The 27,675-nt window shown below is 33.0% G+C and overlaps 1 protein-coding gene across 1 annotated transcript in view; it reads right to left on the bottom strand.

The window, feature by feature from the left end:
* The window catches only part of SMCHD1 (structural maintenance of chromosomes flexible hinge domain containing 1), a 155,326-nt gene that overhangs the window by 71,251 nt on the left and 56,400 nt on the right, over positions 1-27,675 (bottom strand). The window contains exons 11-29 of the mRNA XM_074200685.1: positions 25,897-26,017; positions 25,622-25,805; positions 25,176-25,373; positions 23,982-24,095; positions 23,140-23,246; positions 21,142-21,224; positions 20,342-20,455; positions 17,895-17,972; positions 17,700-17,819; positions 16,093-16,237; positions 15,123-15,219; positions 12,117-12,189; positions 10,188-10,327; positions 9,082-9,216; positions 7,532-7,759; positions 5,520-5,668; positions 3,156-3,244; positions 1,474-1,592; positions 177-344 (exon numbers count right to left, since the gene is read on the bottom strand). Of these exons, the coding sequence (XP_074056786.1) occupies positions 177-344; positions 1,474-1,592; positions 3,156-3,244; positions 5,520-5,668; positions 7,532-7,759; positions 9,082-9,216; positions 10,188-10,327; positions 12,117-12,189; positions 15,123-15,219; positions 16,093-16,237; positions 17,700-17,819; positions 17,895-17,972; positions 20,342-20,455; positions 21,142-21,224; positions 23,140-23,246; positions 23,982-24,095; positions 25,176-25,373; positions 25,622-25,805; positions 25,897-26,017 (2,462 nt within the window). The remainder of the gene's footprint in view (positions 1-176; positions 345-1,473; positions 1,593-3,155; positions 3,245-5,519; positions 5,669-7,531; positions 7,760-9,081; positions 9,217-10,187; positions 10,328-12,116; positions 12,190-15,122; positions 15,220-16,092; positions 16,238-17,699; positions 17,820-17,894; positions 17,973-20,341; positions 20,456-21,141; positions 21,225-23,139; positions 23,247-23,981; positions 24,096-25,175; positions 25,374-25,621; positions 25,806-25,896; positions 26,018-27,675) is intronic.

Here is a 27,675-nt window from a genome sequence, read left to right as displayed (position 1 = left end):
AATAGTAAAGTTTACTATTTTCAAGACTTCCCAGGCAATCATTTTAAAAATTAAACTATTCTAGTATTAGAACTATGATCCTATGATTTATATCTCACATTTCTATCTAGTATTAGAACTATGATCCTATGATTTATATCTCACATTTCCGAAAACAAGCCATAAATCCCTCTTACCTCTGTTAAATCTGGCCAGTTTACCAGGAGAAGTTTAGCTGGTGGTCCAGAAATTAGTTGTACCCGAAGAAAGTCGGAAAACTCACGCCAGGCAAAGCAGAGTTCCTTGATTCCAGGAGGACCTGGGTTAAATTTTATGCCTTTTATAATAATTGTCTGTGTGCTGTCCTAATAATAAAGATAGGTTAAGAAAGAAAAATATGCTCAAAAGTCTTTTTTTTTAATTCAAAGGAATTATTATTTCTCATAAGGCTTCATTTTTGGATGGATAAACCTCAATCAACTAAAACTTAAGAGTTTGCAGCACTATACTGGGATGCAGAGAAGCAAAATAGCCTAAAAAATGGTCTCAAAGCCTTCAATCTATTTCATCTTACCAATCTATTTAAAAATAAAGCCATTCACATACCTATTTATTAAGCTTGAATCACGTAGAACTCCCTTTGATAAGACACTGACAAATGATATAATTAAGTGCTAAAATACTAATTATAAAAGTAGTAAAAAATCAAGAAAAATGCTAGTCACATAGCTTTTTCAAGGGGCTGCTGTGTTTCAGGTACTGTTCTAAACACTGGAATCCACAGAAAGAAGAATTTATTGTTTGCAATCGTCAGAGACAAGCTTGGTCCCTAATGAACAGGTAGAATTTAGACATTCCAGGTAAGGGGTAGCTTTATCAAAAGCTATTCAGTTCTACTATTTAAAAGAATATGCCACATAGAGAAAAAAGAAGAAAGTGGTTAATGAAGAATATTGAAAAATAAATGTGAATCAATAGATTGAGGCCTTGTAAGTTAGGCAGTATAGTTTGAACTTTACATGGTAGACAATAAAGACTCTCTGGAAGTTGCTTAAGGGAAATATTACATGAAGATACTATTTTAGAAAGAATACTGTGCAGTCCACATTGATAGTCTTTCTTTTATGCAAGATAAGGTCAATCAACAATCCTATATTTCAATTCTATTATTTGAGATCAAAACATTACAATTAGTTACAAATTGCAACAAGGTTTTCCCAAGTCATGTCTCAATAAGATGTCCAATATCTTTGTTTTTAAAATTTTAAATCAAACATTACTAAATGGCTATAATAAATACACATGCTGCTCTATTGTTTCCCCAACCTACTAGATCAAGTATAAATCTTTATAAATATGTGGTCAGGGAAAAAACCTATCTGAAAATCCATTCTCATTTGAAAAAAGGATCAAAAACTACTATGTGCCACTTTCTAGATTATATCCATTTTTCATATGAAATAAATCACATACATTTTAGAAAGTCAGTCTTACCTGCCAATTGATTTTCAAATTGGATTTATCAAGTCCATTTCCAGAAATTCCCAAAGAAGTTAAACAACTTGATGTGAATGTTTGTATCTGATTTCCATACTGATCTGTAATTATTACCTCTTTAAAAACAAAAGGAAAATGTTTTGCAATGATACAATTTTAATCAAATTAATTCTAAAATGTTACGAATTCTGACGCAAACTGAATTATTTTAAGAAAAGGAATTGAAATCAAGACCTATAAGCAAGATAAAGGTTTTGAGTTGCCTTGAGCACTGAAAAAAAGTGATTTGCCCAGGTTCAATGCCAGGTATATGTCAGAGACAAGAACTGAATCCAGTCCTTCTGATCCCAAATCTGGCCATCTAACTAGTAAGTCTTGCTGCCTCTCTCAGGATATTAGAGATTATTTCAAATTATGATTTATCACTTCTTCAGGTTAGGACTTCCAACCTGGTCAAAAGAAGCAAAAATGTAACTTTCAAAATTCAAGTGGATAATGATGCTTCAATGTATGCTCATTAGATTTTTCTAACAGCTACTGTGACAGCTTGAGGCAGATGAAGTGCCAGATAAGTATTGTTTTCACTGACAGGAAGATCCAGCTTCAAATTCTGATTCTAAACATACAGCTCTGTGGCCCTAAGCAAGTCACTTCTCATCTACTCAACTAGCTCTCTAAAACTTTAAGCTACAAAGTAGAGCTGATCTGGGAATTATCCACAACAATGTGAGGTCTTTTTGTAATTTGCACCTTAAAACAGAGGTAGATAGAACTGTACTGATTTTCCAGATCATCTCAAGGGATACCAGTATTAGAAAATGTCTCTTGGCTAAAGGTGTGATAGAGGAGGGCAGGTTGTTCACTATCTTTTTTTTATTTTTATTTTATTTTTTTTGTCTGCTTATTTTCTGTCTTGTAGAAGGGAGTGTCAAGATGCTAAAAGTACTGAATCTCCCATTAAAGACTATCTGGCAGAAAAAAAAAAGGGTAAATAGTGTAAATATTTTTATCCCTAATTACAGTTCAAGAAATTGAGGTTCATCCATATTTAAATGACTTACACAAAATTATATAGGTAAGACTACTAGAGTCCATTCTTTCCATGAGGTTAATTTAAGGTTTTTAAAAATCAGAAATATCTGCAAATCATCAAACATTCTAATGAGTTACATGGAGATCTCTAACATCCTAGTTGCCATACTCTCCTGGTTATAATTCATTCTGATTTTAAAAATAAAGAATCTGGAACCCCTCAGTCTTTTTCTGGATATTAGGTATCATTTATAACATTTGTACATATAAACAGTGCCACTGTGAGATGATCAGCTATGATGGACACAGTTCAATGATTAAGGACAATTCTCAAAAACCTATTAGGGAAAATGCAATCCATATCCAAAGGGAAAAAACTATATAATCTGAATGCAGAGCAAACCGTACAATGTTCACTTTTGAAATTTTTTTTTGTTTTTTCTTTCTTGTAGTTCTTTCCCATTTAGATCTAATGCAATTACATGCTCAACCTATATTATATAGTTTGCTGTCATGGGGCAGGAGGAGGAAAAACCGGATAGTAGAGAAATGTGGGACTCAACAGTTTACAAAAGGATGAATGCTGAAAAACTATATGTGCATATAACCGGAAAATAAAAAAAAAAAATACAATATGCCATACTAACCTATTTCTCCTTGGAGCTCTTGACCCATTTGAATTGTTTTTACTCCTTTTAACTTGCATTTAAGTTGTTTTGGTTCATCAGGCAGTGGTCTGAAATTAGTTTACAAATCATAAATCTTTCCTTAAGTCATAAATTAAAGAAAATGTTTATAGAAGTTTAGATGGCCCTATCAAAGATATCAGACACTAGCTTAGGAGTGCAACGATGGTTCTGGAGTCTGGAAGAGCCTAAGGCAAGAAATATCACCGTACTTTGCAAGAGGTTCCACATCTTTAAAATGAACTAGAGAAAGAAATGGCAAACCACTCCAGGATCTTTGCTAAGAAAACCCCAAAGAGGATCACAGGAGGATTTGGAAAACAATGAAAAAAATGTCGTAACAACAACAGATCAATGATACACCTAACCAACTCAAAAACAATACAGATTATAAAAATCCCAAAAGTAAGCAAAAAAGGAATTCATCTAGAAAATTTATGATTCAGAACTTTTTTTTTAAGGTTTTTTTCAAGGCAATGGGGTTAAGTGGCTTGCAAAAGGCCACACAGCTAGGTAATTATTAGGTGTCTGAGGCCAGATTTGAACCCAGATACTCCTGACTCCAGGAGCAGTGCTCTAACCACCCTGATACAAAACTTTGTAATCACTTTTTAATCAAGACTCAAACAAAATGCCACTTGCTCCAAAAAAAGCTAACTATATTATATAAGTGTGTGTGTGTGCGTGTGTATATTACATATTACATTCAGTTATCTAAAAACTGTATGCTTCCTGTAGAATTTAAGCTTTTGAGGTATACATCTATTCCTGCTTTTCAAAAATTTGCAAAAAAAATTACATTTCACAAATGCTTCTTGAAGTCAACTGAATATATTCCCTTAAATAACTAATCTTAAAAGGTCAACAAGTTCCATCCATACCCAAACAAATCCCTCTAACAAATATCGAACAAGTAATTATCCAGATGCCACCTGAAGACAAACTGTGGGGAAAAACTTCATACATTGTGAAGTAGACAACTATACTTCTTGCTCTGTAATTCTTGAAATTTAGAGTTGCTGTTTACAAAGTAAAAATGACCTCATACACTACTTAGCTTAAAAACCTTCTCTTCTACAAAGCTCAATGACACTGTCAAATTCCAAAAGCTAGTTGGTTGATATCCTGCATTAAAAATCTTATCCACAGGACAGCTAGGTGGCACAGTGAATAGAGCACTGGCCCTGGAGTCAGGAGGACCTGGGTTCAAATCCGACCTTAGATACTTAATTACCTAGCTGTGTGGCCTTGGGCAAGCCACTTAACCCCATTTGCCTTGCAAAAACATAAAAAAAACTGACACTGAGGAATGACAGAGAAGGTGATCTCTTCCTGACTTCTTTTCTACTGGCTACAAACTTTTCAATTACGTGCATGAGGCCAGGTGTGAACTCAGGTCCTCCTGACTCCAGGGCCAGTACTCTATCCACTGAGCCACGTAGCCACCCCCATTGGCACTTTCTATGACACTACTTCCTTCTCTCTTCCTCCTATCTCTCATGGTTTCTCCTATCTGAACTTACTTTGCCAAGACAAAGAATTGGATTTATTCATTACTTCCCTATTACCATTTCTAGGTGGTTATTCTCCCACCATGACTCTTAACTGATCTTCTATTTCTAATCCATCCTTCAAAGGCCAAAATAATCGTCCAATGTCAAAAGTTAAACCATATCACTTCCTGGCTAAGAAAATGTAACTTCTCAGTAATGTCTCTGGGATGAAATACAAACTCTTCAGATTTGTATTTATTATGGCTATAGTCTGACTCCCATCTTTTAATCCAGATATATTTCATTATTCCCATTTATGTAATCTAATTTTTAAATTTAAATAGACTTAACTGGAGCTCAAAAAGTTATTCCAATCTCCATTTCCATGCCAGGGTAAGTATCAAAAATGTAACTCCTACTTTTATCACCTTAAAAATTTCCCCTTTCATTCAGTATACTATCCCTTTTTCCCTAAACATTTGCAAAGTAGACTGTATGAAAATGATAGTTATCCTCATCACTTCCTACTTCTGGGTAAATTTCTTTTGGTAGATTCTGTATTTTTCTCCATTACAATGTAGGCTCTTTAGTTTAAACTTTGCCAATATCAAGGCTTGCTCTTTTTTTTTCAGACAGAAAAGCTGGAAGCCGATGATTCAAATACGGCTTATTATAACACCTTGGGAATAGTCTTCAAAACTTCTTGGATTAGTTTTTAATTTTCCAAATAAAATTCAATTCTAAAAATAACCCATTGTATTTATTCCATAAACACATTAAAAAAATATGTAAAATATTTAAAATTCAGAGAAAAGCCGACAAACCCACAGACCTTACAGTAAACGCACTCTCCAATGATACATGATCATCTTGGAATGAAACCTGGCAATATCTCATATCTTTCACAGATGAAGGTACTTGTACATCAGGTAGCAAACCCTGAAGCAAGTGTTCCTTATTAATCTCAGGTGTCCAATTAACCTAGGAGAGAAAAATCAGACACACCCATGTAGGAAAAAACCATTAGGAACTGTTGTATTCCTGGAATTATTATAGCTTGAGCAGAATTGAGGAGGAAACCTAGATAAGTAGTAGAAATAACTGAACTTTCAGTCATAAAAATTGTTAAACTATAAAATTCAGGATTTAAAGGAAATTTTTTTCTCTTCCTTGAGGAACTTGTGTCCTACATGATATCCAGCTTATACTAAGTACTTAACAAATGTTTCCTATACTGAAAAGCAATTCTAGTGAGGCCACTGTGAACAAACTAATAGTTATATATGAACTATTTCGCTCATCTGTAATATGGAAATTATAATATTTACAGTATCAATAACAAAAGACTGTTTCAAGGATATAAGGTGATATAACACGTAAAATACTGAGTAGCAAAGAACAGAGAACAAAATAGATGCCTGTTCATCAGGAAAGGGCTATAACTAATGGTAGAACTTGAGTAACTATAGTTACACAAGTTAAAAGATGAGAGGGAGAAAAACATATTTAATATATGTGATGTAAAAATAAAACTAAAAATCAATAAATATTTTGTAATAATGGAAAAAACAAAGTACTCAGTAAAAGATTAGGAATAATGCCAATGAATAAACATCAAACTATTGTTTGGAAAATGACTTCACATTTTCATCACTATTTCTACTCTGTAAAAGTCTCTTCAAATACCACTGCAATCAAATAAACAATGTCTCAGGAATATCTGTTTCTATACTGCATTAATCACAGTATGGCTACATCCTTCAGGGACCCTGGCTAGAGAGATACCACAAATGAAAAAGAGAAATGTCTGATTAAATGATATGTAAGAGGAAATATAATGAAATCATTTCAGCAAATTAGTTTAAGTCACATCGTTATTCAAACTTAAGGACTCCCATAGACAAATAAAAACAACCTAATAGTGTAAGAAAATTTAGTTTACATTACTTAAAAATGAGTTGTATTATAGCTCAAAGAAATTTAAAACATACTCTATGGACAAAGGGCAGATCTTTGCTACCTTAAATATTTAAAGGAGTGGCATGAAATTCATCTCTATAACTCTGCATTACTCAGAAAAATCAAGGCTTAAGTATCACTAAGGAGATATTTAAAATAGACCAAATTTCTTGAAGACATTTCTTGGAAACCATTTTATCAACTCCATCAAATACTCATCTACTGTAATATACTCCCAATTACCGGGGGAACTGCTATACTAACAATTCTCTTGCCTTTCATCTCTATTTCAATTTTTTCATTTGAGTCTGGCTCTCTTGATATGAGCCAGGCTCTAAATGTAGTAGAGAAACACAGACCTGAGACACCACTGTCGATTAGCAAGAAGTTTCTTAGCACGTTAGTTGTTCCCACTTCACTCACACAACAATCCCCCCCACTCTCAGGAGGTCAATCATACTGATGTGGCCTAAGTGAAACCAATCAGTTTCGTTATCCCTAGTAGAGTTCAAATGAGCCCCATCCCATATGCTGCCATAACTAAATAAACAGTATTACATTAGGAAACAGAAAAACTGATAGCCTTTTCCCCTCAAATTTTTGTACCTAAAGATTAGTATTATTTGGAGTGCAGTGAGGTTGCACAGTGAATAGAGCACTGACCCAACAGTCAGGAGGACATGAGCTCAACTCCAGCCTCAAGAAACTGTGTGACCTTGGGAAAGTAACAGCCACATTTTCTTGCAAAAAAAAAAAAAAAGATACTACCTTAGACCTGACTATTTGGTTAGTGATCAATTTTGTGCTTACTTTTTGCCCTAATAAGATATTACTAAGTATTTATAACAAAATAAAATTTGGGGGGAGAACTTTATGATGACTTACCTTAATTTTCTCAGCTAAAGCAGAAGTTATAATAATTTCTCTTTCTCCTTCATCATACATTTGAAAGATGAGATTATGCATGACATCACCAGCTATCCAGTTAATCTCATCCTGGTGTTTGATCTGAATTGCCTTCTGTCCTTCCACACTAAATATCTGCAGTTTTGCAACATGGCTACTGGGGAGCAATCTGATAGTCTTCTCTACAGCAGGCACATCTTTACAACTCTAGCAGGAAAAAAATAAGTGGAGCCAAAATTAATTAACAGCTGACCAAAAGTAACATTTCCAAAACTGAATAACTAACTACAATGACAGCCAGGGAAAAGAAAAGTAATAAATGACAGTGCTGCAAAATTACAACTGAAAGAAGAAACATGAGAAGGTGCCTCCCCCTTTGCTTTTGGCAGAGGTTATGGAGTGTATTACGGAACACTTCATATTGCCAGACATTTTGTGCTTGGCTTTGTTTAGATGGAATTTACTTGGGAGATGTAAAATAAAATTATTAATAATACTCATGTGAAAAAGACAACTTTTTCATCAACATTGTACATCATATATATGTAGTATTTCAAAATTTCCACTTATTACATTGAATATTTGGTTTTCACGATTTTAATTTAACTAAAACAGAAAATAACCACATTGTAAATATATAAAAACTAAACTTCTGGAATATATATTGCTTTTTAAAAATAAATCTACAGTAAATTATCCATGTAACTTCCAAACATTTTTCTGGTTATCTGCATCCTTCAGTTCTCTTATGTAAATTTTTAAAAATGGTTCACTAACCATTTTTTGTTTTTTTATCATGTTAATATGAAAATGTTCTGCATGATTTAACATGTAAAATCTATATAAAATTATTTGCCTTGTCAAAGGAGGAAGGAGGAGGAGGAGACTTTGGAACTCAAAAATTGTAAAAAACAAATACTTAAAATGGTATTACATGTAAATGGTGAAAATAATTTTTTTAAAAGATCTGATTGTAAATTTATCATCTCTACCTAAAAATAAGGGTTCTAAATAGCTACATTAATGACCACCTACTTACTGACCACAACTGAAAAAAGAAAAGCAAAGGCAGTGGGGATAGAGAAAGAGAGAGAGAGAATGTATGTATGTATGGAAAAAGCATGAGTTCTCAAAATGTATCAAATTATAATAGCTACTCGTATTTTTACTAAAAGGTGGTTTTTGAGAAAAAAAGCAACCAAATATATATAGAAGAAAAATAATATGTTTGGGGCAGCTAGGTGGCACAGTGGATAGAGCACCAACCCTGGAGTCAGGAGGACCTGAGCTCAAATCGGGCCTCAGACATTTAATAATTACCTAGCTGTGTGACCACCTTGTGAAAGTCACTTTAACCCCACTGCCTTTCAAAAAAAAAAAGTTTGACTTTCTTGAATCACAAGATATAAAATGTGTGCATCATATTCTTCATAGATTTTATCAGGTGAAAAAATATAAAGGGATTTATACATTTGTAAGTTTAATAAATGTTACAGAAACATAAATGTTGGTAATAAATAATAACTTACTGGTATTTCAATCCTTGCTTTAAGTATGTGGTCTTTTTTTATATTCTGCACATGAAATGGAGGTCCAGTTAAAATGCTTGTTCCAGCATTGCTACAATCCACACTGTAGATTGGAAGGTTTGGAGCACCTAAAAACTACATAGGATATATAAACTAAAGTGAGATTCCAAATCAAAATTGCATCATTATTTTGAGTGAATTTGGTCAAGAAAAACAATATAGATTTTAGCTATATATTCTATGTATAGTTACTTCAAAAACTGGAAAATTTCAATCTGAAATGTTGATAAGTTTGAATTCATTTCTTTAACTGAAAACAATTCTTAACAAAAATTTCAAAACAGAAATCAAACGTTCACTAATTTTACATCTTTCCATTTTCTCCTATATTTATATCTCTCCTCTTCCCTACTCTGAATATTTATAATGGAGAAACTGCCATAACATTATCACAAGCTAGGTGGCGCAGTGGATAAAGCACCAGCCCCGGAGTCATGGAGTACCTAAGTTGAAATGCGGCCTCAGACACTTAATAATAACCTAGCTGTGTGGCCTTGGGCAAGCCACTTAACCCCATAGCCTAGCATGCACGCATAAATAAATAAATAATAAATTATCACAAGCACAAAAATATTATTTTCCAGGGAAACAAAGTAAAGACTGACAGACTGCTATTACCGTGTGTGTGTGTGTGTGTGTGTGTGTGTGTGTGTGTGTGTGTATGGGGGGGGGAGTAAGACTGGGGGGAAAATGTAAAACTCAAATAATATCTTTAATTAAAAAAAATATTGGTGTGAAAGGTTAAAAAGAATTATTTTCCCCATTCAAATTCCTTGAAAGAATGATGTAAAACTACTAAGAATATGAATGGACTTATCTGCGTTTTGAGCACTAAATCTATAAACAAAATTAAGGGTATGACATTATTCTGTATTTTCAGTCAAAATCTAGTACTCTTTTGTTGTCTATGAAATAATTGCTAAAGTCCAAACATACAGCAAATACTGTTTCACTGAATGAAAGACCAACTATATAAAATATATGATCCATGATGTCTAGAAATAGAAAATTAAAGACAAAAATCCAGGTATTATAATTTAACTTACCTTACAATGAACAATCAATTTGGGCTGTGCTGTGATATTTCCAGATTCATCTAAAACTTCTACCTGGAATGGGAAAGCTGTTCCATTTTCAATAACTAGAAAATCAGAATCTGGTTTCACTTTCAATTGATGAGGAGGTCCTATGAGGAAAACCCCAAAATGGAATTAAGTTACAATTTCAAATGTGGAATTGCTGTTTCATATGTTAAAAATACATAAGATGAAAAAAGGCTTAAGGGATATCCAGAAAAAAAAAGATCTCATTTTTGATCATTTCTATCCAAATGTCAAATGCCATATATTTTAATTATGTGTATATATGTACTATGAATTAACATATATTCTTTATAGGCTGAGATTTGTAATTCTTTGTAATTGTTCAATTCTGATCTAAGACCTTAATAATTTCCTACCTCTATGACCTTGGACAACTCATGCTAAACCCAAATGCCTTAATTAAAAAAAAAAGAAATATGATAGGGGATAGAAGACAAACTGATCAATTTGACATAAGAAATGCTCATGTTAAGAAACTCCCTATGTTAATGCAAGGCGGCACCTTCTCTTTAATCTTTGAGTTACCTAGAGTACCTACCCCAGAATCTCAGCGAAGATGGGTGAGAAGTAGACTTTGAACCTAGATCTCACTAGCCCTAAAACTGGCATTACAGGAATTATTCCAATTCAAAGTCTTAAAACAATAAACTGCAAATTTGAAGAAACTAAAGTACTGAATGGAAAAACTCACATTACAAAAAAAAAGAGAAAGGAGAAAAAGTGTGCCATGATTTTTACTTTAGAGGTATTCCCAGCTTGTCCTTACTTAGCTAAGCAAGAAAATTTACAAAAATTTAGTGATGTCAAATTCACTCTTTCCCAAATATGCCTCTAATATTTTTCTAGACATGTGCCAAATTTAAATTTTTCAATCACTCAAAATTTAAAACATATATCAATCACTTTTAGCTATCTTTTTTTTTTTTAGATTTTTCAAGGCAGTGGGGTAAAGTGGCTTGCCCAAGGCCACACGGCTAGGTAATTATTAAGTGTCTGAGACTGGATTTGAACCCAGGTACTCCTGACTCCAAGGCCAGCACTCTATCTACTGCTCCACCTAGCCGCCCCTACTTTTAGCTATCTTTAAACCAATGCACAACAAAAGAAGAGTAGTATGGAAGTCATACCCTTAACAAAATTTGGTGAACATATTTTATAATATTTTAGTATAATAAATTTTATAATTTAAGACTAATTTGATAAGTTATTTAGATGACATTAGTAAACACTTTCCTGAAGATAGAATCACAGATCTAAACAACTTCAAAACCCAACTAATCCATCCATGTCATTTTAGAGATTGACAAGTGGGACAAGGAAGTTAAGTAGTTATTCCAAGAATACAATAGTAGGTGTAAAAAACTAATTACATAATAAGACTCTTTCCACTGTTTAACAAGAAAAGTCTGTGATTATACAAATTATACAAAATGACATTTTTTACATTTCAAAAGTTGAAATTTTGAAATTTCAAAAGAAAAATTAGGAAATAATAATTAGATTTGGACCTAAAAAATTATGCTTGAACTAAGCTATCTTAGTTCATGATCAGAGAATCTAAGAGTCTAAAGGGATCTCAAAGGTCATTTTATCCAACCTGAGGCAGAAAACTTTCACTGTTAACTACTATTTCGTTTCTCTTTTCAAAGTTCATAAAGAAAAATATAACCTCCAATACCTGTTATTCATAGCTGATTTCTATCAAAAAAGAGACTTTCACATTATAATTAATTCCAGAAATGGGAAGAAAGTAATTTTCAATTTTATTGTTTCATCTTCCCAGAAAGACAAAAACTATTAAAAAAAAAGTTAAGTGCACAAGTAAACATTTATAGCCATACTAATAGAAACTTTTTAAAAAGTAGTATTTACCAGGAAGTAATCTAATTTTCAAAATCTGAGATTCTTCTTTTAAACCTGGCAGAATAACCTTCAAGCTAAAGTTCTGGTGAAAAAGAATATTTAAGAAATTAAACATTGAATTCACAAGGATTTGAATGTTTATTCTAAAAGCAAAATGATTTGATGTTTTAAAATTAAATTAAACAGAAAATACTGTAACTTGTTGCTTACTAAAATTTGTATACATCAATGTAAAACATGCAGAATAAAGCTAATTCATTAAAAACCAAAATTATCAAGTAATTTAAGGCAAAAAACAGAAATAACTGAATTCACAAGAATATTATGACATTCAAAGGATACATGGAGGCAATTTACAGATGACAAAATCAAAGCTATCTACAGTCATATGAAAATTGCTCTAAATCATTACTAGAAAAACGCATTAAATGAAAGCATCCCTGAGGTACCACCTCACACCTCTCAGATTGACCAATATAACCAGAAATGATCAATGTTGGAAGGGATGCGGGAAATCTGACAATCTAAAAGCATTGCTGGTACAACTGTGAACTCATCCAACCTTTCTGAAGAACAATTACTCCCAAAAGGCAATAAAAATGTGAATACCCTTTGATCCAGCAACACCACTACTGGGTCTGTACAATGAAGAGAACATGAAAAAAGGGTAAAAACAATACTTATACAAAAATATTCATAGCAGCCCTGTTTATGGCAGCAAAGCATAAGAAATTGAGTGAGTGTCCATCCATTGGGGAATGGCTTAATAAACTGTGGTATATGTATGTGATGGAACACTACTGTTCAATTAGAAATCGGGTGCGATGGGAATTCATGAAAGCCTGGAAGGATTTGCATGAACTAACGCTGAGCGAGATCAAAACATTATACACCATAACAGCAACATGGGGTTGATGATCAACATTATTGGATTTCCTCATTTCATAAGTTCAACAATCAGGCACCATTCTGGGGTATCTGCAATGGAGAATACCATCTGTATCCATAGAAAGAATTGTGAAGTCTTACCAAGACCAGAGAGGGCTTCCTTTAATTTAAAAAAAAAAAATTACCCTTTTAGGTAATCTTGTTATCTCCTTTATTTTTTTTTTCTTAAGGGTATGATTTCTCTCTCAACACATTCAATTTAGATCAATGTATGGCACAGAAATAATACAAAGACTAACAGATTACCTTCTTTGGGGGTGGGGGGGGAGGGAAGTAGGATTTAGAGAAAAATTGTAAAATTCAAAAATAAATAAATAAACTTATTTTAAATATTAAAAATAGGGTGGCCTTATCAATGAGAAAGAAAATAATCAGGAAAATTTCATATAACATTACTAATACAATAAATATTATTACTGCCTTAGATTGGGATAAATCAAGTTCCTATTGGGGAAAAAAATTGGACCTTTCATTTCACTGGTAGAGGAAATGTTCAATGAGAAAATTCATTCCATCAGTCTTAGAGCTGTCTGGGGTCATTGAGAGATTAAATAACTTGCCCAAGATTTATTCAATATGTGTAAACAAGCAGAATTTTTCCCAGTGCCTTTGAATAGTATAAAAATCTTTCTTTCCTTTAATCTAAGGAGGCTTTTCTATTACTCCCATTTTACTTACATTTGCAAAGAAGAGACATCCTTTAATGGTGAAAATTTTTTGTAAAATACATATCAAAGTTAATTGAAAGAATTATAAAATGTTAAGAGCTGGAAAGGATTTCCTATTCAATATCCTATTCAACTCTCTCATTATACAATGAAAGCAATAGGAGAATTTTAACTAAATCAAATTTATAAGACTATGAGGCATTCCCCCAACTGATATATACAGGATAAAGAACGGGATACAAACAGGTAGCTTACATAAGAAGAAAGAAGTGTTCTAAATCATTTTTGATAAGAGAAATGCAAATTAAAACTCTGAGATACTACGTCCATATCTATTAAATTGGTTAATATGACAAGAAATGAAAATTAAAAATGGTAGAGAGAATGTGAGAAAATTGGGACATTAATGCACTATTGTTAGAACTGTGAAGTGATCCAACCATTCTGCAGAACAATTTGGAACTGTGCCCAAAGGAAAACCAAACTGTGCATATCCTTTGATCCACTAAAACTACTACTAGGTCTGTATTCCAAATAGATCATAAAAGGGGGGAAAGGATCCACTTGTGGAAAAATATTCATAGCAGCCGTTTTCGTCATGGCAAAATACTGGAAATGAAGCGGATGGTCATCAAATGGTTGAACAAGTGCTGGTACATATAAATCCATTGGAATACTATTGTGCATTAAGAAATGATGAACAGGCAGAATTCAGAAACAACTGGAAAGACTTCTATGAACTGATGAAAATTGAAACAAACAGAAGCAGGAAAGGAATATACACAGTATCAGCAAGATTCTGTGATGTTCAACTAAGAATGAATCAGTTCTTGTCAGAATTATCCAAGACAAGTACAAAGAACACATGAAAGAAAATGATATCTATATCCAAATGAAGAATTGAAGAACTCTGGAATGTAGATCAAAACGTATTTTTCAATTACTGTATTCATAATTGAGTGACCCCCTTGTTCTATTTCTTCTTCTATAATTAATACTCAATAAGGAAATCTACCATTATTAGAAGGGGGGGAAGGAGAGAGAAAAAGTTAGAATTCAAAATCTTTCTAAAAAGGAATGCTAAAATTTTCCTGATATTTAATTGGGGAAAAAATGAAATAAAATTCATTTCTGCTCTTTATTGCTACAGTAATAATATTTATTATAAACAATAACATTTCTATAGCAAAAAACCTGGACTCATTAATGATCATGTTTTCTAATTTCCTAAGTGTTATGAAATTGATGACATATTAAACCAATATCTTTTTAAGCAGCAGATAGTTAGTCTCAAAGAAATGTTCAAAAATCACTATAAGAGAAATAATATTTTATCATCACATGGTATTGTTTAATCAATAAATTTATAAAATAAATAACATTAAGATAGAGTGCTTACCTTGCCTTGATAGGAGTTCACATGGCCCTTAGCAGTAACACCCCTAATTACACAATTTGGTCCTTTGCTTATGTCTTCGTATTGTAAAGACAAGCCACTTGAAAGAAAGAAAGAAAGAAAGAAAAGAAAGCTATTTTTCTTCTCCTATTGCTTCAACAATAAAATTCTAAGAGCACCTGATTTAAGTATTCATAAGTTACATGTTACAGATCAAAAACTCACTTTCAATATTACCAATTCCTAACCAATGTCACCAGTGTCAGAATTATCCACTTTTACAATTAGTCAATTAATTACATTCCACCGAATATATCTGTACTCCATTATATAAATTTGGATTCTCCATGATTACGTCAACAAATTTATGTAGTGGCTTGTATGTCATGGCACAAGAAAGCACTGTAAAAATCTGTGTTAGTATACCAAATGATTTTTCAATGTAGATGGGAAAACATAAATGTTTTAAAATTAACAAACAATACAAGGCAATAGATTAATCATCTAGGTGTCTACTCAACAGGGCAGGAAGGTTGGAAGGAATGGACCTACTCTCAATGGGAAAGCAAAGTGTATAAAGTAGTGGGAACTCTGAATCCCCTTCAAGCAAAGATGGAAACAAGAGTCACTGTCTATTCAGAAGGAGAAGGAAATATTTGCAAGAAGGTAATCAGTGAGACCTGAATAGCCTAGTTGGGGGAGGGAAGAGGACATGCCATTTGGTACCAACCCAGGCTATAACTATACTTAGTTCTTTACACTTTAAAATATTCATATAACAGAGGTATGCTGGTAGTTTAAGTAAGGCACAAGGGAATCAAAAGACAAAATATCATCTAAATAAAGCAAATGATAAAAGAGATGCTAACATTTAAAACTTTTATATTATTATTTGAAACAAAATAAGAACAAAATTAAACAGAGAATCAATATAATGAGGGAAAAAAGGTTAAAGCTTATTTTCTCAAATTACCTTGCTTCAAGAACTGGCTTAATATCAGTTAATAGTTGAGTAGTATGACCAAATTCATCCTGCAACTCCAGAGGAATACTGAATGGAACTCCAACACGAAAAGGAGGATCTAGAAGCCCCACTGAAAATTTCTCTGGTTTACCCTCTTTCATAGAAAAACAATGATTGAAAAATTAACTTAAATAAATATGTTCATTACAACATAAAAGCAGCAAAATAATTTTGACATGACAACTGAAAGTTATTTGTAAACTGTCAACAGTATTAAGAAAAATCTGATCTTAAGAGACTGATTGTCTATAAAGGAAGTTCAATAATAAATGAACAATAAAGAATAATTTTCATATAATCTGCAGTTTAGCAATGCAGCTAAGCTTTTACTGAGCCAGTGAGATATCTGAAAGAATGGCAAATTTTAATAAAAATATATTCAAATTTCTAAGAGGAGTTCATTTTTGAAAATTGGAGAGAATAAATACCCACTACTGACTCCCAAACTACAAGAAATATAATCCTCATGTATCCCTGTGATTTAAATAGCAACTTCATTATCATTTTCAAGCTGGCTACTGCACATTGATAGTTAAATGCAATAAAGAATAAAATGAGATATGACACCCAAGGCTGTATAGTAGAAGGTATTCTATCAAACCCTTTCACTGGTCTTTCTCACCTAGCCATTGTAAAGAGCTTGCCTGTGCACTCATGGCATATTTTCGTTGTTTTCCTTTAAAACTCAAGTTTTATGCTGTAATTATGTCCTCAAAGAAGTATTTTGTCTCTAAGGCAATGCTAAGACCTTTCTAATTATTTTGACAGCAACAACTAAATTCTCAGTAAATTCTCCTTTAGTTTTCAGAAGTCAAGGTCAAAAGGTTTACAGTAGTATATTACAATACCATACTAATCATATGGCAGTGGAATAGAAAATTAACATGAGAATAAAAAAATGTTGTGTTGTTATACAGTATTTAGGGCAGTATAAATTTCATATAATATGAAAATTAGTACTGTCAAAAGTAAATTTTTAAAAATTGAAAATGTTAGCAATAAAAAGTCACAGAACTTTAGGTAAATAATGGCAAGGAAAATGTTTTGCATGGTACAATTTTTATTTTATATATTCCATCTATTAGGTGGTTAATTCATGAGTATTATACATATTATCAAGAACTGAATGCAGAATGCAGCAATCTCTAGAGAAAGGTAAGATTTTGGAGGTCATAGAACCATAAACCAATTATTTCCTATAGGCTAAATGTATCAACACCTTTGTTTTGGAGTTTTGCAAATTTTCTAGTGATATTACCCCTGTGAAAGTTCAGAACTGTCTATACTCAGAGTCAATATTCTAACCATAAGAAGGAATTCTTTTTTGACTCCATAACTACAACCAGTGACTCTAGAATGCAACAGTCCCCTCTGAATTGAAAATTATCGAATAGTCCTATAAGATAAAACAATGTACTCACTGTCAATTCTTCTAACAGCAAATTTTTAGGACTATCTACATATCTGAGAAGAAAACAAGTCTCTCCGCCATTTTATTTTAAAATGGTATTTCAGGGAACTAAAAGAATTTAAAGCAAATTCAAAACTTTGCTTACCTTTGACAGAAAATTTAAATATTTTTGAAGGCAATGGACGGCCTGCATAAGTGTCTGCATTACTTTCATTCAATACAACTTGCAATTTTAAGGTGTAATTGCCCAGTTTTTGAATATTTTCTAGATATAAACAAAAAATCATTACTAACCAGTCACCAAAATATTAAGTTTCTTAACATTTGAAGGATGACTCACCCATTTTCTTGAACCAGTAAGGCCATTTTCCCCCGTGCTGACTGATATGTGAAATTATCTCTTTATTCCCACTTGAAGCTTTATCATAAAAGAGGGAAAAAAAAAAGAGTTCCAATTACACTCAAGAAATCAATACAAGAGATGAAACTCTGAATTCAGCCAATGAATTTCATATAGCTTCACTTATTCCACCTTTTTTCAAAAAGAAAATTCCAAACTACCAGAAAATACCTTGTTCAGAAAGCAATAGTAAACTTTAAGGCATGTGCCAGAATATCTTTAATTAAAATGCTTTCATTTGTAATAACTATCTCAAATTATTATAAATTTTTTTGTTTTTAGCTTTTTCAAGGCAATGGAATTAAATGACTTGCCCAAGGCCACACAGCTAAGTAATTATTAAGTGTCTGAGGCCTGATTTGACCTCAGGTACTCCTGACTCCAGGGCCAGTGCTACATCCACTGCGCAACCTAGGCACCCCCATAAATTTTTCTTTAACAAGCCTTAACAAAGATTCCAGCTAAGACAAACATGTATGAAGTGCTTCCCAGTATATACATCTATGTTCCTTTTCAAATTTAATTCAACAGATCATACAATGAGAAACAGGACAATAAAAACTCAACAGTATGAACCAGATGATTTGGCCAATTCTCTTAATAGTATTTTAAATTCTTATAAAATCAAATCTAACAGAGCCTAGCTTCATGGAACCAAGTGATGATGATGATGATGATGATGATGATGATGATGATGATGATGATGATGATGTTTGTCTTTCAATCTCGAAGAAGACCATGACATCAGAAAGGTGATACCACCAAAAGCACATAAATTGAATTTGAATGAGGGGTGGTGCTATGCTAAGTCACCATTCTCACTTTCTTCTCTGGAGCCATCTGGATCCAGTGGTCAAATATAAATCAGGATGATTGATGATGGCCCTGGATGGAGGCAGTCACAGTTAAGTGACTTGCCCAAGGTCACACAGCAAGTTAGTGTCAAGAGTATGAGGTCAGATTTGAATTCCAGTTCTCCAGACTCTAAGGCCAGTGCTCTAACCAATACACCACCTAGCTTCCCTTGCTGAACCAAGCGAAGGAACCCTAATCCAATTCCTTCATTTTCTAGATGAGGGGAGCTGTTGATTTTCTTAAGGCAGCAAATTAGAGGCAGTGGGTTTATGAAAAGAAATTTACAGACAGAAGTTCAAAAGTTATTTTTTGCATCTTGTCTTTTAACATGCATTGTTAAGGAAAGGATCCTCAAATTCTCAGCATTTTGATAGTTTAGGGTTGAATATAGACTCCACAGATAATACTAATGAACAGGATAGACTTATTAGAGAAGATTACTTCTCAGAGAGAAGAAAGTCCTCAGGAAAAGGTGAATTCTGCTAACAAACTCTTTCAAAACCATTCTTAGGCCATCCTTCAAGATATATTGTGTGATACGATCTTGAGCCAAGATAGTGTGGATAGTGATTTGGTGGTTGGTATTCAGAACAAGGTAGAGAAAGTGGGGAGAAGGTAGGCAGGCAAAGAGATAAGCAAAATCTGAGATTTTGGAAATCAGGGGACAAGTGATAACTTATTTTGAGACAATCAAAAAAAAAACTCTCTTAGGCCAACTATGCTGCTCCTGCACCCTCACTTCAGGATGACAGATGTTGGGAAATGATTTTAGACATCACCTAATTGAACCCCCCTCATTTTACAGAGTAAGAAACCTAAAAACAATGAAGTAAAATCATTTCCTTCATTTGACATAGCTAAATAAAAGGTGGGGTCAAGCTTACTGAGCCATAGTCCATAAGCACAAAAATAAATAGCCCTCTCTGTCTTTTACTTACTGCCCCATACCAAACACGGTAATGTCAATCATTACAGCATCTCTTTTATGATTCTGTCTTATCACTAAAGCCCAAGATTCTAATCCCAATACAACACCCCCCCCCTGCCCCCAGCCAGATCTCTTTCAAAAAAGGCCTTGGATTTTTGAAGCTGTGACAACTAAAATGGGAGTTTTTATTTTTTCAATTGCAATGCCCTAAATAATACTAACCAGTGAATACTTTTCTTGACTCAGCGAAAAAAGTATTAAGTTAATACCCAAAAGAAATAAAAGAGTAAAAGTACCAAAAAAACCCACTTCTGCTTGGAGTAGCAAAGTAAAAATACAATCAAGTTTGTAGCTGACATTTTCATACAGTTCAATTAATTAATCATCTCTTACTTATGAGCAGAGGCATTAAAATAAAGATGAAAATAGAGTTCATAATTTTAAGGAGATTACATTACTATAAGTCTAAACCTCACCAAGAAATCAAAGAAGAAAAGTTCCTAAAAGCTCTGTTAGTATTTGATGAATTTAAAAGAAAACTGCAAATCTATACTGCTTCTAAGAAAAATAGCAACAAAATCACAATGTCCATTTATCCACTTACAATGTAAAATAACCTTGAGCTCAACCAGCAGTTTCTTTGAACCTCCATGACTTGTACCAGGAAGCTTTTGCATGGCTTCTCCTTTCTTATTCAATATTTCAATTCTTAAAGCACCTAAATATCAATGAAATATTAAAAGAAAAATAAAATTCATAAAGCTATAACCCAAAAATCTGGTTAATCGTTCAATTAGTAGACATTTATTAAATGCCTAATCTATGCTAGACCCAGTCCAACAGGAACAAAAACAAGCTCGAGGAGATTATATCAAAGAAGACAAAACAAAGAATATACAGTGTATAAACACAAATATATAAAAGATGGCTTGGGGGAAATCAGGTAATGTTTTGAATAGAAGCTGATGTTGGAGCTTAATAACAAAGCCTCTGAGAAAATTCTGTGGGAAAGCTAATACAAAAGGCAAAGAAATAAGATGGAAATGTCAGATGAAGAATCCACATTATGAAGAATGTGAGAAGGTAAGTTTGGCTGAACTACACATAGCATGCAAGAAGTAGAGTAAAATGGCAATGAAACTGGAAAGAAAGGTTGCACCACAGTTGTGAAGATCTTTAAAAGTCAAAATGAGGAGCTTATATTTTATCATAGAAATGACATGAAACTGTAAGAGACTACTACATAGGAGAGGGACAAAATCAAACAAATCTAGGAAAAATCCTTTTGGCAACTGTGTAGAGCAAAGAGTAATTTGAAGTAAGAACCGATCTGTAAATTCTTGTTAAATAAATAAAGACAGCCAAAAAGATTTCATGTTTAATAATACTAGGAAGAAATCATACCAATAGGGGTCCCAGCAGGCTTGACTTCATTTGGTAACAATTCATCTCCTTCAGGCCAAGTAACAGATAAACGATCTGGAAGTCTAAGACCAAAAGAACACATCAGAATTCTAATTTATAAAATATGTCATAATAATTAATAGGAAAAAATTTCTTGGCCAACCAAGGTAGGTGATTGAATTCCTACTATATGAATCTTAACTGAAACTATCTCTCCTCTATCTAATGTCACATTATCTATTAAAGTGAAATTTAAATGAGATTAAGATTGCATGTATTTGGGGGCGGAGCCAAGATGGGGACATGAAAGAATCCAGGCTTAGGAGTACGTGGGGGAGGGGGGGGAGCAGGGGGAAGGGGTGGGGATGTGAATAAAGGAGGAGAGGATGGACCATGGGAGGACAGTGGTCAGATATAACATTTTCTTTTTTACTTCTTGCAAGGGGCTGGGATTGGAAGGCCTACCCAGGACCAAAGGGCCAGGTGGATTCTGGGCCTAAGGGGTGGTATGAGGGCTCGGGGCCTCTTGGCCCCAGGACCAGGGATCTGTCTGCTGTGCCACTCAGCGACCCTACAGCACAGTCAGAGTGAAAGGAGAGAGAAAATATAGTACATGGTAGTGGAGAAATACGAAAAGGAGGGAGTTGTGATCAGCAATGGCAATGGTGGAAAAATATGGAAGTAACTTTTGTGATGGACTTATCATAAAGAATGTGATCCACTCAGGACATAGTTGATGGTGTTGAAACAAAGACTGAAGCACATTTTTTGTTATTATTATTTGGGGGAGGGTGCAGGACAAGCGGGGCTGGGTGGCCTGCCTGGGGGCACATAGCAGGGTGATCTTTGGATGTCTGGGGCTGGATTCGGACCCAGGTCCTCCTGGCTCAAGGGCCAATGCTCTATCTGCCACCCAGCCACCCCTACTATTATTACTATTTTATTTTGGGTCTTTTTTTTTTTTTTCTTCTTTTTGGTTTTTGCAGGGCAGTGGGGATCGGGTGGCTTGCATGTCACATGGCTGGGTAATTATTGGGTTTACGAGGCTGGATGTGGACTCGGGTGCTCGTGGCTCCAGGGCTGGTGCTTCGTCCATTGCGCCACCTGGCCATACCTACAATTATTACTATTATTTTTTTTTAATTATAATTTTTTTTCTCTCCCCTTTCCTTTTTCGCCCAAGCTAGTCTATCTATATTCAAGGGGGGAGGGGTATTTTGTTTACTTGTAAACAAGTATATTTTATTAATGTAAAAAAAATTTGTAGAAAATGAGAATAAAAAATAAATTAAAAAAAGAATCAGAAGATTGCATGTATTTGGTTTTATATTATTTTATTTTCATCAACCTATAGATTATTAAGTCAAAAGTATGAATTCTAAGACTATAATATTTATCATTTTAAGATTTTGTTTTGAACATATTAAAAAATTAAAGTGAACTGGAAGAAGTCCTAAAGGATTAAGTTTAGTAGAGAAACCAAATAATTCTACTCATTATTATGCTGAGAAACCAAACAATGATGCTTAGGAGGGGAAAAAATAGGGACAGTGGCTATGTATGCCAAAAAGAAAGTTGTATTAGGTATAAAAATGATTACTTAACTTTAATCTGCATTGTAAATATGAAACTAATTCTCTTTACATTTCCAAAACAAACCTAGATTTACAGTGTAATTTTGTTTTAACACGTATTACTTAAGTCAAATTCCTACGCTAAACTACTTTGGTGGTCAGAAGTCACAGGACTCATTCTTTTAAGCTTAAGTTAACTAGGATCTAGCAGAATATGATATACATTGGCAATACTCAATAACTATCAGTTACATATGATCATTAAATATCAGGACAGCCATTTAGTGGAGCAGGAGGTCTTATCAACACTAAAAATATGGTAGAAGATTTAAAATGCTTATAACAACTATTATAAGGACAGAATTGACAAAGATCATTAAAATACATTTAGGACTACTTAGCATTCATGTTTAAAGAATCTTACCTTGCCATTTCATCTTCAACATACTTTTTTACAGTTTTCTCAGCTACTGTCCGATCGAGTTTCGTGATTGGAACAGTTTTAATTTCATCATATAAGGCTTGAGGCTCCTAAGACAAAAAAAAATGAATGTTATAAGCATTTTTTTCAGACTAGGCATTTCAGAAACAATGTTTATTTTAATTAAGAGAACTTAATTTCCATAAAAATGCAGTTTAATCCAGTTAAGTTTTAAAATACCAGATATATCTATGTTATACAAAAAAAAAATTGCAACCATATAACCTGCTCTATAATGCTAGTCAAAAAAACTATTCAACCTGGAGGAATAAAAAAGCAATTTGTAATGACTATAATCTATAATTTATGATCTCATTTCTAAGCAGAAATAAATGCTAAAAATACGTTTTGGCTTCAAAAAAAAAAAAACCACTGACAGTAACAAAAGCTTAATATTATACAAGAATCTTACTTCATTATTCCAAAAGATTGCTTTTTTTTTCCCAGGGAGGGCATTCATTTAACCACCTATCATTTAAGCTCTCAACAACTTAATGGAATGGTGCTAGGACCAAAACCATAACTTCCTGAAGCTCAACCTCTCATACTTACATTTTTCCTAAGAAAATAATCTGGAAAGGGATTCATATTTAAAGACCTTCAAGCTTGACGAGACGTATCTGATATACTAGTTCTATTACTGACTTCCAAACAAGATGAGCAAACAGAATGGAGCAATATTAAGCAAATAGGAAAAATTAATTTTTTTTAAATATCTATTGAATGCAGAATCACAAAATGCCAAAAGAATTTCCATCACTTTTGTTGGTTTCTTGTTACTTTACCATTGCAATCTGAACCTCCCCTCCTGTGGCATATACATCTCCATCATGATCACCATAAAGAAAAAATTTTACTATGCTTCCATAGAAGAGTGGAAGTGTCTTGGTTGTCTTAACCTAAAAGTAAGTTAAAAAAATAAACAAATAGTATTACCATTCACATATTTAGAAATTATGTTATAAAAAATATAAAATATACACATATAGATAAAACTCAAATATGAATTAGCTTTTTACATTTGAAATTTTGTGAAGGTAAGGAACTTCCACTATCACTGCAACTACTCTGAAGTCCTCAGGAGCTATCTAAAGAATATAAGGATGAGTTATCTGCCCAGGAGTTAATATATGTCTAAGGAAGGCTTTCAAATCAGACCTTTCTGATTCCAAACCTAAAAATTATGCCTATATCCCAGATCCAAACTGCCGCTTAATCAAAATAATGCCAAAGTGTAAAAGCACTTGGTTTAAAATGTGCATTCTAGTTTTGGCGAAATTCTCATTACATTTAAAAATAATAGCCATTATACATATTCCTCAATTTCTAGATCCACTCAATCTGTATTCTAGAATTGGCGAGATTCTCATTATATTTAAGAATAATTACCATTATATATATTCTTCCACTTCTAAGATCCACTCAACAATACTACCTAATCCATACTAAAAATGAGACATGACATATATGAATTTTAAAGTTGAAAAACTGTTTAATAAGAACATTAAAATACAAAATTTTAATTGAATAAATTCTTTAATAAGGAACCCTGCGAATAAACTCAAAAGTGCTAAAAAGTTAACACCTGTTTCAGAAGTTTTAGCTCTGACGTTAATAATAAATATACAAATTTGGCTTCTTTAATACAATTATTTTTTTAGCATATCTTGTAAAATTTAGAAGGGGATGGGGAGAACGCACTGATTTAATTAAGCCAATTCATAATAAAAGCAGCTACTATGAATTAGAGATAATATAAATATTTTTCAAAAGTCTATTTAAAACATAGTATTATAAAAGAACACTTAAGTATTTAAGAGTTTTGAAAAAAAGTGACAATATTCTAAAATGTTATACTATTAAAAGTCATCATTTAAATCAATATAATAACTAGGGATAATGAAGTTCCACATAATCTATTCTTTTCAAGAGAAAGAATTTAGGAATATTAAAATATATGGGTCAAAATGTAAACTTACCAACTGCCCTGCTTTGTATGTCTTTCCATCCCATTCTATTGCAGCATATGTAGCCCAAGGACTTTGCATTCTTTTAGAAGAAAGGTCAGTTCGCGTAATTATCCCTTTAAATAGTGTAAATCTAATTTGTTTGTCATACCTCTCATGACAGTCTTTCAACCACAAAGCAAATTCTCTGTCAATTTTCATTCGCTGTTCCTGTAAAATGTTGGGGGTGGGGGGGAAGAAAATCTCTAAATAAAAATAGAACTATACAGAAATGAAAAAAAGATCTCTCTCCACAGCAAAGATATTGCATTTTTTATTAGTATCTATCAAAAACAAGTTTCAGGAACAAAGTTGAAAATAAGGCATGTAAAGCACTTTTATTTTACACTGAAATTTTTCTTATTTAAATTAGAATGATTATATAAACAAATGAATAATTCAAAATATCAAAACTTTACCTGTCCATTAAAAATCCTTGTAAAAAGAGTGTTCTTATCTTTCAGCTTTAGTTCCAGATCCATAAAAGTCAGTTTATTTGTGCTGACCTGAAATTTATCATTAGTGAATAATGCTCCAGAAATTCTATTGTAGCATTCAATTGGTGCAAGGCCTCGCTTCTTAGGAGGAGCACACCAGTCAAAGCTTAAACATAAGAAAAAAATAAATCATTTAGTAGAAATACTGACTTCCAAGGCACAACATAATGCAAGTTTTAGAGAAAATTAAAACTTACTCTTCGACAGTTGTGTATGGTATTAATCTTCCATTCCAAAAACATTCAAAAATGGGTCTTTTTCCTCTTGCACCTTTTTCTACTATAAAACAGTCATCGTCATCATCATCATCTTTCAATTCTAGGCCAAATCAAAAGGAAAAAAGATTATTGCTACAAAAGACCACACACACAAATAAGATTTGGATTAACCTCTGTTAGAACAGCTACCAAAACTCTAAAAAAAAAAAATAATGTCTTCAGATGGTAATAGAGAATAACTCAATTGAGATATGCATGTAAGAGTGTGTGTATGTACATCTGTATATATTGGGCAGTAGGGGGGGCAGAGAACAGAGAATCCTCAGCTTTTCCTAAAAGCTTACTTCTAAGTGAACTGTTTTGGAACTATAATGAATTTTCTTTATTACATTAAGAATAAAGGATACGATCTCAGGAAAGCATATAAAAATAACCCAAAATCTATCTGATATTTCTAACTCTTGATTACTGAATTTTTTGACCATTCCTTCCCAAACTCCATTGCTCAGCTATTATCTTTTCTTTCCTTCCCCCAACTGTGGATGTTCCTCAAGTCACTTTCTCTATAATGTCTGATATTTGCTACCTGTAAGCCTTGAGAAAGTGAAATTAATTATCTTGGGTCTCAGTTTCTTAATCCATAAAAGGAAGAGGTGAGCCCCTAAAGTCAATCTCACTAGATTCATATTCCAGGACCTCTGGAATGAAATATAAAAAGTCCAAAGTCAATTAAACCCCTTCACAACCTGGTTCCAATCCATCTTGCTGATTTCATTACAAATTATTCTCTTTAATACATAGGATGATCTAGTCAAATGTCCTCCTTCAGACATTCTGCTTCCTCTCTTCACGCTTTTGCAAAGTAAAGTAGACAGTGCTGGGCCTAGAATAAGAAAGATCTAAACCTAAATTTAGGCTCAGACATTACTAGCTATATGACCTAGGGCAGACTAGTTGCCTTAGTTTTCTCAACTATAAAACAGGGATGGTAGAATCAAATTCACAGAGTTGTTATAGGAGACAAGTAAGAAGATATCTGTAAGGTGCTGAGCAGAGTGCCTGACACATAGCAGCTTAACAAATGTTGAATTCTCTCACTATCAAGTCCAGAATGCCCTATCAATATAGCTCTCTAATTTACCTCCAAGTTGGACTCAAATATTTCCAGCACAAGTTATTTTCTGATACCCTCAAGTACTAGTGAAGTATGTATTAAATGTGTACTTTTATGTGTATAGGCTGCCTCTCCTCACAGAAAGTAAGTACCCAAGGAAAACATCAGTTCATTTGTGTTTTTATACACAATGACTTAAAAGCATTTAATAAAATGCGTTTCTTTGAAAGATATCATTTCCACTTTTGAAGAAAAACAGTACAAATGGTTAAGCAAATTATAAAGTTCCATGAAAGAAGAACCCATTTGATTTCCCTGAAAGCATGTAGAATAATATTTCCTATGACAAACAAAAAAATGTATTTTTATTAAAACTAAATATAGCTTAATGGTTTAAATGAAGCTAATAAATGGTTGTGGAATTGAATATGGAAACAATGCACTGAGATTCCTTCAGGATTTGTGTCCACTTATTACTACTTCTAGGAACACAAGTAACTGAAAACCAATTGCCTAATGTCTCTCTCACTTCCAAGGTGATGACAGAAAGGGCTCCCCTGATTAAGTAGTTTAAAGTCATTTGGTACAAAGCAGGAAAAATAAAGAAGCAAAAAAATCAATTTTTGTTCAGGTACAAAAAAATG

This window comes from Macrotis lagotis, chromosome X (genome assembly GCF_037893015.1).
Source record: "Macrotis lagotis isolate mMagLag1 chromosome X, bilby.v1.9.chrom.fasta, whole genome shotgun sequence".
Lineage (NCBI taxonomy): Eukaryota > Metazoa > Chordata > Mammalia > Peramelemorphia > Peramelidae > Macrotis > Macrotis lagotis.
The sequence above is the reverse complement of the archived record's forward strand: the minus strand, read 5'-3'. Positions and strand labels throughout refer to the sequence as shown.